Source organism: Gavia stellata, chromosome 4 (assembly GCF_030936135.1).
Source record: "Gavia stellata isolate bGavSte3 chromosome 4, bGavSte3.hap2, whole genome shotgun sequence".
NCBI lineage: Eukaryota > Metazoa > Chordata > Aves > Gaviiformes > Gaviidae > Gavia > Gavia stellata.
In genome coordinates, this window is record NC_082597.1 from 39737463 (window position 1) to 39751899 (window position 14437).

Genomic DNA, 14437 nt, shown 5'->3' on the forward strand with positions numbered 1-14437 from the left:
CAAGAAAGGCTGACCCACATGCTCCCCACTAAGCCCTGGCCTGTGATAAGTTGAAGTTTCAGCCTTATGGTGAAGGAGCATGTCCCCAGACCAAGCTTGCATCCTTTCTGGGTGCAAGAATACAGGCACTGGCCCAGCAGCCCCACAGGCACAATATGTGTCATCTCCCCTGTGTTTGAGTAAAAGAGAAGAGCTCTGTAAATGGCAATATTTGAAGATCAAAATATTTATTATAATAAATTAAAGAGTAAGCATTTATAAAACAATTCATTTGCACATAAATAGCATACAGCAGTTTTAATTTCATAGTTCACTTAAAAGCCTCTGGTACAGCTTCATAAATACATTTCCTTGAACATTTTTCAATTAATCTATATAAATAAAAGTACTGTATAATTATTACTTTAAAATAAGTTACCATTAAATACGAGTGACAAAAATAATTTCTGAATTAGTCTGAAATACTGACTTTTCAGGTAAGGGTCAGCAGGGGGCAACACATGCAAGAGAGATTTCCCATTAAAAGGCTCAAAACATCCTGGCTACGTAACTGCCTACCTCGACCAAGGCTGATTCACAGATGTCAGATCTCAGCCTATAAAATACAGAAGGACTTGCCTTATTCCAATGCAGATGAGGAGGACAGGAGCATGCCTTTGAAAACAATTAATGCCCTGTGTTGACATGGAGCTGCAAACACTGTCCTGGAGTTTTCCTTTTCAAAGAAGGCAGCAATATGCTTCCTGCCTGTGCCCACCTAGTTTGCTATTTTTGGCACAGGTAAAAAAGATACTGCATTGGGGGGTGGGGGGGCGGTCTGCAATAGTTAATCAATTTGAGTTATAGCAAGAGTTTTTCGGAGACACCTCAAGCCTGATCTGAAATTCTGTCAGTTTTTCTTCTTGTTCCCACCCTTCTTTGGGGCATCAGTACAGGCGTTTTCTATGTAGTCAAACAGTAAATCCAGTTCTCCAATGGCTTTAGTCTTTCCATTCTCTCCCAACTAGAAAAGAGCAGAATGTAAGTTTTAGCATCTTGTTATTTCTCAGAAAATTGAAATTAGGCTTGTCACAAAAACTGAATGGAGAATTTACTCTCCTTATTCTCTCAAATAGTTCTATTAGAGTCATTATACCATAAGAGATAAATTAGCTCATTCAAATCCAGCCTAGCATATACAGTTATCTGCAACCTGATTTCTGAAGGACAATTTTAAATTACCATAACACATGCAGAGAGTTAACAGGACAAGTGAAGGAGGGCTGGAAGTAGAAACAGCACTAATCCTCTTTAATGCCCCTGCAGGCTTCACCTTCTAAATAATCTCCAGAGTTTGTTTCATAATTAGGTCAGCCTTAATCCAATTCAATGACTGGGGTTTGGAACTGCGCTTTTTAAATGTTGGGAAAAAATGTACCTGTTTCATTTTGCTCTTCATTTCTTCCACGTTCTTTTCAATGTGCTCTCTGTGTCCTGAGAATTTCTAAAAAAAGAAAACATCCAGACATAACATTAGAAGCTGGATGCAATAATGTCCTTTTTTTTTTCTTTTTCACACCTTTCTATCAACCTTGAGTTTGATATCTTTGATTTGAGGTTTCCTTTCATATCACTGCCTTTTGCCACTGTTTGCAGCATTCTCAGATTCAAGAGCAGCAACAACAGTCATGAGAAGGGAAGGAAACCCAACGCTACTCACACATCTGCTCAGCTCTGAGGTCATGGACGCCAAGAACTGTGCCACCTCCTCAACGTACGGGTACTGGTCCTTGGCCTCAGTGAGGAGGACATCTTTCACTATAATCTCCACAATTCTCTTCATCACGTAGCAGCGGTTGTTTTCCTACGTATGCAAGTAAGAGGCCACGTTAAATCATGGCAAGAGATCAACAAGTGCTGCAGAAGTATGCAAAGAGCAGCCTCCTGGTGTAAGACTTACCTTGATGTTAACATAGAGCTGCTGCCCAATGAGCCTGTTGTCCGTGTCCTGGTCCGAGACCCTGGCCTGAAAGGGAAAAAAGGAAATGTCAGGTGGGGATGGGAATCTTACCTAAAAATTAATAATAAACCCTAAGGTTTTCATCAATAATAGTGCAGGTGAAATGAGGAAATGGACACCATAGAGAGCCTGTTACAGGTAGATACGCTTGGACATTGTGTCTCTTTCTCCCCTTAATTGGGTGAGGTTCAAGGTCAGTATCACTGGAAAATAAATAAGCAGAAGTCTGAATTCCTGTCCCCCTTTTAAACGTCAGATGCCGTAGTGGTTATGATGACTAAACCAGATGCCGCAGGTGGCCGACCTCAGGGCAGCCCACAGCGCTGCTGGGAGGTGCTGCAGCATTCGATGGCGTACACTGGGGGGGACCCACCCATGGTAAGAGCAGCCAAGAAACCTGCCCAAGCAAAGCACTGTAAGATGCCTGAGGAGCTGCCTGGCCATGGCTGGAGTCACGGGCAGGCCCAGCTCTAAATGGACGGGGCAAACAGAGAAATATAAGCTCATGTTTCACAATTGTCCCAGTCTAGCAGCAGCCGCTCGAGAGAAGGAGCTGTGCTGTGCCAGGGGCTGCCTTTCCCTTGGGGAGCAGGAGGAGGAGAGGCAGCAGCTTCCCCCAGCTACATGACTAGCGGGCAACAGACCCACTCCACATGCCCAAGCTCCGCCTCACTATAAATGCACGTTTTTTTCTGCAGAAAGGCGTGAGAAAGAAAGAGGAATGCCAAACGCAAGAAGCCAGGGCACTGGCAGAGGAGGAGGTCCTCAGATCCCGCCATGAAGGACACGTGGGTTACTGTACCATTTTAGCCAAGGCGTAGGTGCGATTCCTGATGTAGGGCTGCTGGAAGTTGATCTTCCTGAGCCTGCAGGCATTATGGGCAGTAGAAGCCAATCCTGTCCCTTTTGGAGGCAGAGGGCTAGTGAGAAGAAGAGGGAGACAGCAACAGCAGCAGAAGATGACCCATCCTGAGAAGCTCTTGGTCAATGTCTGCAGGGAGGCCATAGCTCACAATCCAAAGTCGTCTGTCCCAGAAGGTTGCAGCTACAGCACTCAGCACTGTTAAGAGAGAGTAGTGTTAGCATCAGGGAGAGTGGGCAAGGCAAAGTGAGAGAGGCACACAGGCTGCGAGCCTTACCTTTGCTGTGATTCTTGATGTGCTCTGCAGGAGGTGAGGTGCACCTTATATAGGGCCACCAACATCTCTCTCAGCTTTTTTTTTTTGGGTGCTGGTGGTGAATTAAAAATGACATCAGCAAGTCTCTTACTTTCCAGTATCCTCTTCTGAGAACTTCCTAACCACTACAAAACCCACAAATACAACTTCAAGACCATTGTAATCTTTAGTTTCTTATAAAATAAACCAAATTTTAATGCGGGGCAAAGCAGGGGCTTTTACCAGGGCAGGAATCCTGAATTATTTTTGCATAAAAATGTTTGAGGAGTTTATGGGTTTGTGCCTTCTGTCCTGAATGTAACACACTAGTTGGATTGGCAAGTTGATGGCAGACAATGTAATTTATATCAATTTTTGTTCGTCTTCTGTGGTAAAAGACTGGTGCTCCGCTTGTGCTGACTGGTATACAGAAGTGGTCAGAGGCTGCACCAGACCCAAAGCACTGACCACCTACAGTTTCTACCCTGCAAATACCCTTTCCCACACGGTGTCCCACTGGAGTCACCAGCCATCTGCCCATCACTGCGCAATCCTCTCTGAGAGATTAGAAACTGTGTAGGACCAACACTGCATTTATCACATCCCTGATCTCCAAATTCCCATTTTCCAAAAAACTATCCATATTCCAGGCTGTAACCAGGAGTAATGACCAGAGCTGTGGTCATGCACTTACTTATCCAGGTGATTTCCATGTTCCTGACCCTGTTCTGCTAACGTAAAGGCAGTGCTTCACCTTCAGTCTGAAATACTATGCAGGGTGCTAAAGGGAAACTGTGCTTTCTTTAGAGAGTAATTTGCAACTCAGCTGACACGGTAATGTGTGAGGACACAGAACTGGTACAAATACGAACTCCTGGTTGTCTAATATCCACAGGGCACACAGGTGGCAAATGTGAGAAATCGGACCTGGAAAACCAAGGCTCCAGTTCTGCTTCTGAGAGTGAACAGGGGCATCCCTGGGGCTGGGCTTCACCCTTCATGGCTGAGCTTCTCAGGACAAGAGCCATAATCAGCCTTACACCGTGGACTGAAATGCCCAGCTCTTGCTTATACCTGAAAGGAAGCAGTTAAAGGCTGGCTAGCACCGGGTTTACGCTTTAGCCTCCCCTGATGCATCTGCAGCACGAATTCACCTCTCCATGTCTCAGTCCTGCCTCAGTTGCCCTCAGATACCTGTCACATCAGCTATGCACAGCTCTGTACCCTTGAAGCTGCACCCCCTCACCCTGTTGCCATCATCACCACGTCCCTTTCCGTGCTCCTCTCAGGGTATCCCACCCATTCCCATGCCTGGCCTCCAACAGCATCCTGACTGCAGTGGGCAGCCAAAAGCAAGTCTGGATCCAGGATGTTGACAACCTAGTTCATACCCCAAATGTACCACAAAGCTATTCAAGAACATGTTTATAAACTCTTTTCCACAAATTTTTCATTTGCCAGGCTAAAGGCCCAGTGGGGGAACAGGTTAATGAGAAGATGGAAGGCTGAGTTATACTCAGTCAGAAGACAGACATTAAAGACCAAACTGGGAGAAATTCAGAGAGGCTGTTTTGAAGGATTGGCCTCCCCTGAAGTGCAATCCTACAAACTCCTCTCCAGGTGTTAATCACAGTCTGATAACCAAAGTCTGCTTCTAACTGATGTTTCTCACACTTCTCCACCAGCTCATCCAGCAGAAGTCCCAACCCCAAAACAGTTCAGACTCTCCCTGAGGGAGGAACGCAGCCCCCCTCCTGGTTCAGTCCCCTGTCCTCCCTCCCTTCTGGATCCCACCTCTCCATCCCTTTGGTCACTTATTCTTGTCAGACATGGATCCAGCTTTCCTGACCTCCGTGGAAAGGGTTCGTGACCTGGCTAAGCAGGTGCCGTGCCACTCGCATCTGTTCAAACCGCTGCAAGAAGCCCACCTGGTCCCAAGCTTCCCACACCTCCTGACGGGTATTTAAACAACATCAGGCAAACAGATGACGGATTAGATGCTGAATCTTTCTCCTACCCTCTTTTATGCAGTGATTACAGGATCTCTTCTTTCTGTCTTCTCTAGTATTAGAAACCATATATTGGGACATACCTATTTTTATAGAAAACGTTGTTAGACTTGATAAGGCTCTCTTTCTCCCTTCTATGTTGTTAGCCTCTCAGTCATACTACTTTTTGGCTGTGCCATGATGTCCTCCTTCTGATGCTTTAAAAAAGCTTCATTTCACTTGTTTAGTTTACCTCCCTGCCTCTGGTATGACACTGAAATGCTGAAACCCCCATTGTAAGTCTGTTAATTCATATTTCACAAATTCCCTTTTTATAACATTCCTAAAGCCTTCAAATTATTTAAACTTTTGTTTGCAGTTGTGAGTTATAACAACTTATCTTCCATCCCTCTAGCTTGCTGTGAGTATGGTCCAGCCCAAAAATGAACGTTCGAAATCTTGCTGGAAGCTAATTTTAGCAGACTGTGTGGTTCCCCTGCTTATCAGTCCACTCCTGGCCTCTTCCCAACCACCCTCCACCACATGACTGGTGGTCCTGGAAGTACCACTGAGTTATGGTATAGCCACAGTCATGGCTGCAGTTACTCCCTGTAACATGTCAAGAGAATTTCTTTGGAAATGGAGACATGCCTCCCATTCCCAGGGTCTGCTATTCCTGTTATGAGATTGCAGTGAACAAGGATGTGACTAGTCACTGTTACCACCTCTTCTGACACTAGCTCACCACACCCTGGATGGGAGATACACATCTGGCATTACATCCTATGGAAAGATGGGGCTAAAAACCTGCACAGTGCTACCACTGGATCTTACTCCAGTCCTCAGCTGAAGTCCACAGCTTTTCTGCTGCAGTTGAGGAAGAATTCTCTTTCTTCTTTTTTGAGGAGGAAATACAATAAACTGCTGAAAAATAAGAGCTTGAGCCAGCACTGAAGGTGAAGCTTAGAGAAATTTCTTACCTAGTCAACCCTCTCCAAACAGGCTGCTCTGAACTGTAGAGCTGGCAGAAGAGATCAGTGGAAGGAAAGCTGCATTTAATTTAAAATGTGGTACCCTGGCTGAAACCGTCACTGGTGGGTCTTACTTCGGGGAGAAAGAATAAAGTGGACAAACTGCGTCTGAAGAACGCATCTTAAAAGAGCAGCCTTTCTCACTAATTTTTTCCTACATTAACATTGTTAAGAATTCTAGCAAGTGGTATGGAACTGGTAATTTAGTAACTTCTCTTTGAGCCTGAACTACTGATGTCTTATGATACATGGTAGTCCCAAGCTTTTCGTTATAAATGTTCTCTTGGGAAAAAAAAAACTGAAAAAAAAACCTAACAAATAAACCCAACCCCCCCAAAAAAGACCTCTCCAAGCTCGGGGCAGGGGGGAGGAGAAGTGGGGGGGAAGTAATTTTCCTTTTTAATTTTATAACTTTTTGTAGGTTTAATGTTATTTTTAATGTTTGAGGCTAGTAGCACTGTTTAAAATGCAAAATTCTTACAAGAGAACATACCTGCTATGCTTTTAATTTAAAACTACCAATGACCTCTGAACTTCTATAAAGTACTCTCTGCATTGTTTTTTATGTATAATAAATCTTTAAAAAATTTGAAATTGTTCACAAATCATATTTTCTCCCCAGTGCTGTCCGAGAGTCAAACATCTATCCTGTCACTGACCTCAGTGATAAACTTTTAAAGTGTAGTTACATGGAGTTTCCCTAATTCATTAAGAAACCATAGCGGTTGAATATTCTCGACAATGACTTCTTGACCCATATTGAAGACAGAGGATTTTTTGAGGAGGACTGGAACTCTACATCACGTCTGCCTCAAAAGCCACAGACACTTCCTTCTTACTTTGAATGAGGCCACAGGTGAATAACCAATACTGTACTTTGATGTTCATCTGTTGTGTACTATCACCAGCATGCTGGCATGCAGGAATTTTCTTGAGCTTTAATACATTTTCAGTCAGCTAGGATTATATCGCTTTATTAGAAACATCTTCAGGATTGGACACTGGGCTAGAAACATTGTCAAGAGTAGGCATGTGGAAAAGCGAGCCTGTGTATCGTCCTCTTGGGTCTTTTATCTGGAGATGAAACTCTCCCCCCCTTAAACATCTGTACAAATGGACCACATGTCACATAGTGCCTAAAACTGAACAGGCAATCTATCTGGAGACATCCTCAACTTTCAGGTCACACTCATCCCCTTCACTTTATTCCAGCTCATTTGTGAGCTAGTTCATTGTGGTTTATCTCAGTTCTTCTCTGCTTTTGCCTAGACTTTCAAGCTTGAAATGATTAAAGCAGACTTAAAACATGTTTCAGCTCAAGCTCCTGCAGAGCCTTATTTTAGTCGGCTCTCTGCCCAGCAACAAAAACATCAGTAACAGAAGTTGGTTCTTCTTTGTAAAACTTTGAAAATAAGCTTTTCTGTAATTCAGCCATTCATTATGGAAACATCCTACAGAGGCAAGTGTCTTCTGGGCATGATCATTAGGAATGGTAGAAGGGATTAATTTTCTATGGAGGAAATTATATCAACACAGGTATTGGTAGAGGACATATAGCATTTGATGGTTATATTTTTACTTTTTTTATGATAGGCTTAATGTTGTGAGAGACACTGTGAATATTTTGGAAGGAGAATTAGTATTATTATTAAAATTGTTTAGCCTGGGAGTGTTAGGTGACTTTGGAAAAGACTCTTGTGTCAGATCTCAGTACAGACACTGCTGACTCAGACTTTTTGCAGAGGATGTGCGATTCACCTACCTCCCCCGACAGTAACACTTTTGTTACACAGTGAGTAGCACATTTCCTCTGACAGTAACACTTTTGCTTATATATCTGGTATTTCATCAAACATCTTTGTTTCTGACCTTCACTTCGTTCTGTTATATAATTTCTGGGTCTCCTAAGTGTAAGAAACTATATAATAAACTTCATAAAATTGGTATTTCTTATTACAAAAAAATCTAAGTGGAAGGGAACTAATAGTTCATTGTGGTCTCCATTTTAAGTTACATTCTGGGACAAAAAAAAAACCCTTGGTTTAAATAACTATATTCTTTTCCCAAAAATACTGATGTAGTGGAGCTCCAAGAGAAAACCACCCAGAGACAGGTTGAGACATTATACAGATACTACTGGTGTTACCACTGCTGCTCCAGGACCACTGATGTGGTAACTTTTATTGCAGTGCCAGGAGGATTCAGTGATTAATATGAAAAGAAACAGACAAAAAACCCCCAGTGTCAATGGAAGCACAATAGATGTTAGTCCAGCAGTCCTGCCTCTGCAGACAACTGCTGCCAACATCAGTAAAGCATAAACAAGTTTTAATAAGACTTGCTGATAGGAGCTATCACTTAGCTCATGCAGGCAGGAGAAAAGACCGTTCAGACCATCTCAGCACACGCAGCCTCATGCCACCAAAGGCACCACAATTAACCCTTCCACCAGATGGCTAGTTCTTTTAATTCAGAGTGTAAAATCACGCATTTATTATGAGACTCTGTCACTTTATACAGTGACCTACATATATCCAACTATGTCTTGCGAATAGTCAGATCAGGTGAAATGAAACTTCTGTGCTTCCTGTTAATGTGGTGTGGTTGCACAGCAGTGACTCAGTGACATGGCAAAGTGGAATTACTGACATAGTGTACCTTAAAGAAAACCACTCTAACTGGGAACAGAATTTTGCAAGCTGGTTTATAACCCAAAATTCAGTGACAGTTACTCAGATTAAGAAATAGCCCCAGTATTTGGTTGGACTCGATGATCTTACAGGTCTTTTCCAACCTTAGTGATTCTGTGATTATGCACCTTGATTTACCAAGTACCATCAGTTTTATCATGTAATAAATCCATACCATCCTGAGTAGTTAAATAAAGTCATTTTGAAGGAAAGCAGCATTATTTAAGGTGAAGTACTTGTGCCCCGATACTGCCCATACACCAGCACTTCCACTGAGGCTCTGAGCTCAGCATCATCTCCTGAAGGTGAGCCCCTGGCTGCTCAGTTATTCTGTATAACAGGGCTGCTAGAGAAGGAGGTGATGGTTCCCTTTGTTAACAGTAGTCTTCTAGTTAGTATCCGTCCCTAGGAAGTCAACAGCCCATGCCCCAGCCCTTCCCCAGTCCGAGGTTATGCTATTGCCCATCTCCCGGGAGAGCCTCTGAGTCAACGAGTTTCCTGTTGGAGTGGGACTATTGTCAAGAATACGAGATTTATGGGGCCAAAAGGAGACCAAGCAAAATAGCTACAGCCTAGCAAATAGGATGCTGTTTTCCTGGGTTATCTGTTTTTAGCCACATGTCCTGTAAGCTAAAATACGTAAACAAGCTGGAGCCAGCTTCCCACTGGAAACACAGAGTGCGCTCCTCACGAGAGCACTGTTCTGGGAACTCATGGATCCCAGCCGGGGGCCACCAAGCCTCAGCAGGTTTCTCCTGGCTCCACATGAGACCTTGGACTGAGAGCTGGGCACCCAGCTCTCCAGAACAGGGTGCATCCGCAGATGTCTGTACGTGTGTGTCACACCAACCCAGCGACCAGAAAGGGACCTAGGAAGGGAGAAATCCAAAAGTACAGGCTTTCTGGATCCTGTCAGCCATTCCTATTCTACCTCAAGTCTGGAAGTAAGTGCTTTGGAGACACCCCAGCACATGACAGTATTAAACGAAGTCACCTTGAACAAAAAACTATTTTTTTAATATATATATACACACATATGTATATACATACACAGACACATAAAATATGTGTGCATATCAGATATAAACACGATTTAAAGGAAAAGCTTTGAGGCCCACTCAAAACCTGCACAGGTCACTGCCTTAGTTACCTCAGGAAAGGTAAGCTGGCATAAATGTAAATCATTCACATTTGCAGAGCTGATGCACACTTCCCAGAAGACTTTATCAAGACCTCTGAAGAAAGTGGGGACTGAGAAACTTCAGTTGTCCTTTTCCCCTCCACTGAAGAACCATCTGCACTAAGGAGGATTTGCTGTCACGACTGTACCACCAAACTCCCCCTGCAAAGAGCAAGCTCATACCAGCAAATGAGTGCTTTTGCTCTTATACTTTTATTCCAGCCCCATGAATGGAATAAACTAATCCAACAAAAGGTGTGTAAGCTGTAAACACTACCAGGCCTTGCTCGCCTTCCCAAAGGACTGCCAGTCTCCAGGTGAATCTCGCACGGTTCTCAGTCCTCCACTCTAACAAGATGCTGCAGGACCACCGAGCGCCATCCTTCAGAGTTTCTGAGGACTCTTCCCATACGCAGCATGTTCGGCATGCCGAGTTCAGATCTGCTAGGCAGGGCTCAGTCGCTCCACAAGCTTCTGTAGAGCACAGCCTGCGAAACAGAAACCTCGCAAGATCACCTCACATCCGACACAGATGAACTGTAGTAAATATCAGAATATTTAGGAAGCTCATCCACATTTTTGACATGGAATTCCAGACATCTTTCTTCAACACACTATTAAACTCCTATCAAAAAGCAAAACAAAACTTAGATTTCCATGAAACTGGAGTTTTCTGGTTAGCTACTATCCACTGTCCTTTCTCCAGCTTTTGCTTTTGGTGCGATCACTGCTATGTAATTAACACTTTCCCACCAGGTTTCGATGCAGAGTAAAGCCAAAGAACTGACTGTGCCCCAAAGAGTTAACCGCAGCTCCACCATCCTTCCTTCTCTTCCCAAGGCTCCTGTCTGCAAAGGTTTGAATAACTGCTGGAATCGGGACATTAATTCAGGTTGCTTCACATCAAAATTACCATTTGGCTTGTTTTCTTTATCACACATTGTGTGCAGCCGGGTAACGGAACAATTTTGCTTCAGGCTAAGCTAAAATTGGTCAGTGAGGGCATAGCAAAACTTCCACTTGCATCAGATGGTGATGGGGCTCTTTGCTGACAAATTTTACCAGACGGTAAGAACTGCTCTGATAACAGAATATTAGGTGCCAACTCAGCCTTGCAGGAACAGGCAGATGTAATGAAGCAATATGGCATTATGCAAATAAGCGCACACTAAATTGTTCAAAGAAGCTGTGCTTCCTGCCCCATCTTCAAGTACTACAAATTTGCTCGTCGAGTATTATGGATAGCACTTGGAAATTCCTTTTTCCTCCACTCCTATCTACCAGAAAGCACCAACATTGAGAGTCACGTAAGGAAAACATCTTAGTACCTGGACTCAAAGAATTTGCGAGGGAAAGAGAAAGCTGGTGGCTGGTAAGTAACTTCACTTACTTTCACCCTTCTGCAACATGCAGTGGGTTTCAGCCTGTGGCCCTTAGGTCCAGCGGGAACTCAAGCTACCTGCAAGGCATCGGTGAAGGCAAACCTGTTTTCAGGAGGCTGTTACTCACTACATATGGATCCATATAAGTGATACTGAAGACATACGGATCTATTAATCAAAAAAGGCTGAAAATCCCTATACACTAAACAACCCATAGTGACTTGGGCATCACTGGAAAAGCACTAGGCAGCCTTGGGACTTAATGCAGACCATATGTCCCAAAGACATGCCTTGTTGCCTACACCTTCATTAAAAGTAATCTAGCGCTGGTGGCTAAAGAAACTGGCCGCTTACACTTGGAAGGCTAATAACATTTATATACTTCACATTACGTTTCAGAACTCACCTCATGAAGGTATTAAAATTTGAAAGTAACAAGAAAACATTATTGCAAAACTAATGCATTTTAGCAAGATTTTTTTTTAATTGGGATTATCCATAATCCCAGATTTTCTCCCAAACGTCCCTGCATAGCTGCAAAGCCTCAACTGATCCTTCCCAAACTGTTCATTCCAGGATTTCAGGGATAATTTCAGCATTTTAAGTACAGAAGTCCAATTCATCACAGAAGACACTGGAAATCTACACTCTGAAACAAAATGAAAGCCCAGAGCCATAGAAGGATGCAAGTGCCTAAATACTACCTTCCTGCTACTGTAAGCATTTAGATAAATCCTCAGAAACCTCCTCATGCCCAGGGGCATCCAAACCTTCCTGGAGGAACTGCCCAAATGCTGAGGAATGTACTTCATCCCTCCTGCTGAAGTCATTTCACCCCAAGTGATTTGGCCAGAGAGAGGAGGAGGAAGATGCTAGAGTGAGCACAGCTTTGGGAATAGGGAGATCATTGCTCCAACCCCCAAGGGCAGCAACCTTTTTTGTACAAAAAAGATTCGGTACAAGAAACTGAGAGCTTGCTCTTGCCACAGACAGGCAACAGGCTCATTATCTGGCAAGACACAAAGGCTTTTGAGAAGCAACAGACTGGAATCAAGTCTCCTCTTTGTGGGCTTGCTGGGGGAACGCTTTATTGGCAGGAATACTGGGTAAAGGAAGGACTTTTCCCAGCTGGCAGTGGTCAGTGAGGAAGAGCACGTTTATTTACTTCTACAGGTGGTTGAGAGATGTGAACTACCAGCAGGGAGATTCACCCAGCAGGTATACCCAACTTGGGAACAGGAGCTGAAGACATTCAATTCAACACTTATTGACTGGGTCCATTATTAATGTGCTGGTTTTGTAAATCTTGACCTTAAGTCGACAAGCTCCCAAAGCTGTTTATTCCTTAGATATACCTCCTACTGGCAACCGCCTTCCTCCTTCTTTATCTACTTGGTCTCTCCACTTGAAGGCTTCTAAGATTTCCTTGACAGAAAACAATACACATTCACTGTACAGCACGCATTTGTAATTATTAATAAAGGGTGCACTTTTGAACCTTTTTTCCGTGTTCAGATTGCTGGAAAACACAACAGGAAACATGTTTGAAGGTTGGTCTGAAACATTCAGAAAATAAAACAAAAACCCCTCTTGAACTAGATAAACAACAATAGCAGAAAGCAGGCACAAAGAATTTTGTATCTGCCTTGAAGACTACAGAAGAGCACCCTTCAGAAGCTTTGCACTAACATTACTCAAAAAGGTATTTTGTCTACGTTTCGCTTAAATACTTCTGTCCAAAAATAAATTCAGTCAGAATATTTCAGGCAAAAGCTAAAATTTGTTCAGATGGGAAATAATGTCATGGTGATGTGTGGGACACCAGGGGCTTCCATTCTCATCTCTAAAGTGGGTTTGTACCCCCATGCAACAAAAATGTCTCCCTCCTTTACAACTTCTATTGTCTCCTTGGCAGAAATCAAGATACATGTACCATACAGCACACATGTAACAAACTCAGGCCTACCCAGATGCAGCAGACTGACAGTGCAATACTGTAAGCAAAACTGGCACATACGCTATTATCTATGACTTGCAGGCCTCAAAAATCAGGCCTGCACAAAAACTCTGACAGAGCTGTCAGATAGCCAGGAATCCCAGGCAAACCTAGAAAAACAAAAATAAAAGATTTAAAAAGAGGACACAGTTCATAAAACTCAAATTGCAGGTACCACAGAGGAGAAGTAATGGGTTATGAGAGCTCTTGGCCATAAGAACCATGAGAATGTGGTGAATATGAAGAATGTAGACAGAAGACACCCAAATTAACCCACCCGCAATACATTGCAGCAACATTCCCTCCTAAACAAAAATATTTCCTTTTTTTAGCCATTAAGCCTTCCACTATAAAACTATCATTTTAGGGGAAAACTGGCAATTGCCATAAAGGCTGTTGCACACAAATACAGTCTCCCTTTCAGCAGCAACTTTCTGACCAATTATAACTTACATATTAAGTGCATGCCACAGAATAATCCCAGAAGTCCTCGAGATAAAATAAAATACCTTGATTTGTTTCAAACAACTCCACTGGCAAGAAGCTACTGCTATCCACAATTTCTGGAAGAAGTGGACACTGTTTTCTAACATGATCAGTGCTGGATAGCACTCACTCTTTAAATCAACACCTCAATTGTTGGGGACTGGCCCTTTGGGCACTGCAGCCTTCCAGCCTGTGTAGCACTCATCTGCTCTGGGTCACAATTCCAAGTATCAGCATACCTAGCATTACTAACTTATTCTTTCTGAAGATCAGTTCCTAGGTAACACCTTGTCTTTCAGAAGTCCACAGATGTTCCAGCTGAACAGGTGAAACAGGTAACTAAACAGAGAAGTGCCAACATAATAATCTCTACCAATTTATCTGGCATAACTTGAATAGAAATAAATCAAACAACCTTTTTTATTTTCAGTAATATGCATACATAATTGTGTACAAAATCAAAATGTAAGCAAATGTGTACAAAATTCAAATTGTTCTTGTATAAAATTTCCAAGTGAAGTAATATTA

At 43.0% G+C, this 14437-nt stretch overlaps 1 protein-coding gene across 1 annotated transcript; it reads right to left on the reverse strand.

Annotated features, from left to right (window-relative positions):
- Positions 1–889: 889 nt before the first annotated feature.
- IL22 (interleukin 22) lies at positions 890–3005 on the reverse strand. Its single transcript, XM_009816315.1, has 5 exons — positions 2802–3005; positions 1940–2005; positions 1700–1843; positions 1418–1483; positions 890–1003 (listed from the first exon to the last, which is right to left on the reverse strand). Exons 1-5 carry the CDS (start codon positions 3003–3005, stop codon positions 890–892), a joined length of 594 nt encoding a protein of 197 aa, XP_009814617.1.
- Between the last annotated feature and the right edge of the window lie 11432 nt (positions 3006–14437).

What these genes read in the sequence shown, in the direction of transcription:
- IL22 (XM_009816315.1), bottom strand. Translation starts at nt 3,005, where the DNA reads ATGGCCTCCCTGCAGACATTGACCAAGAGCTTCTCAGGATGGGTCATC. An exon ending in CCTACGCCTTGGCTAAAATG is followed by an intron (nt 2,006 to 2,801) that starts GTACAGTAACCC and finishes TTTCCCTTTCAG; the next exon opens with GCCAGGGTCTCGGACCAGGA. An exon ending in TGAAGAGCAAAATGAAACAG is followed by an intron (nt 1,004 to 1,417) that starts GTACATTTTTTC and finishes GCTCTTTTCTAG; the next exon opens with TTGGGAGAGAATGGAAAGAC.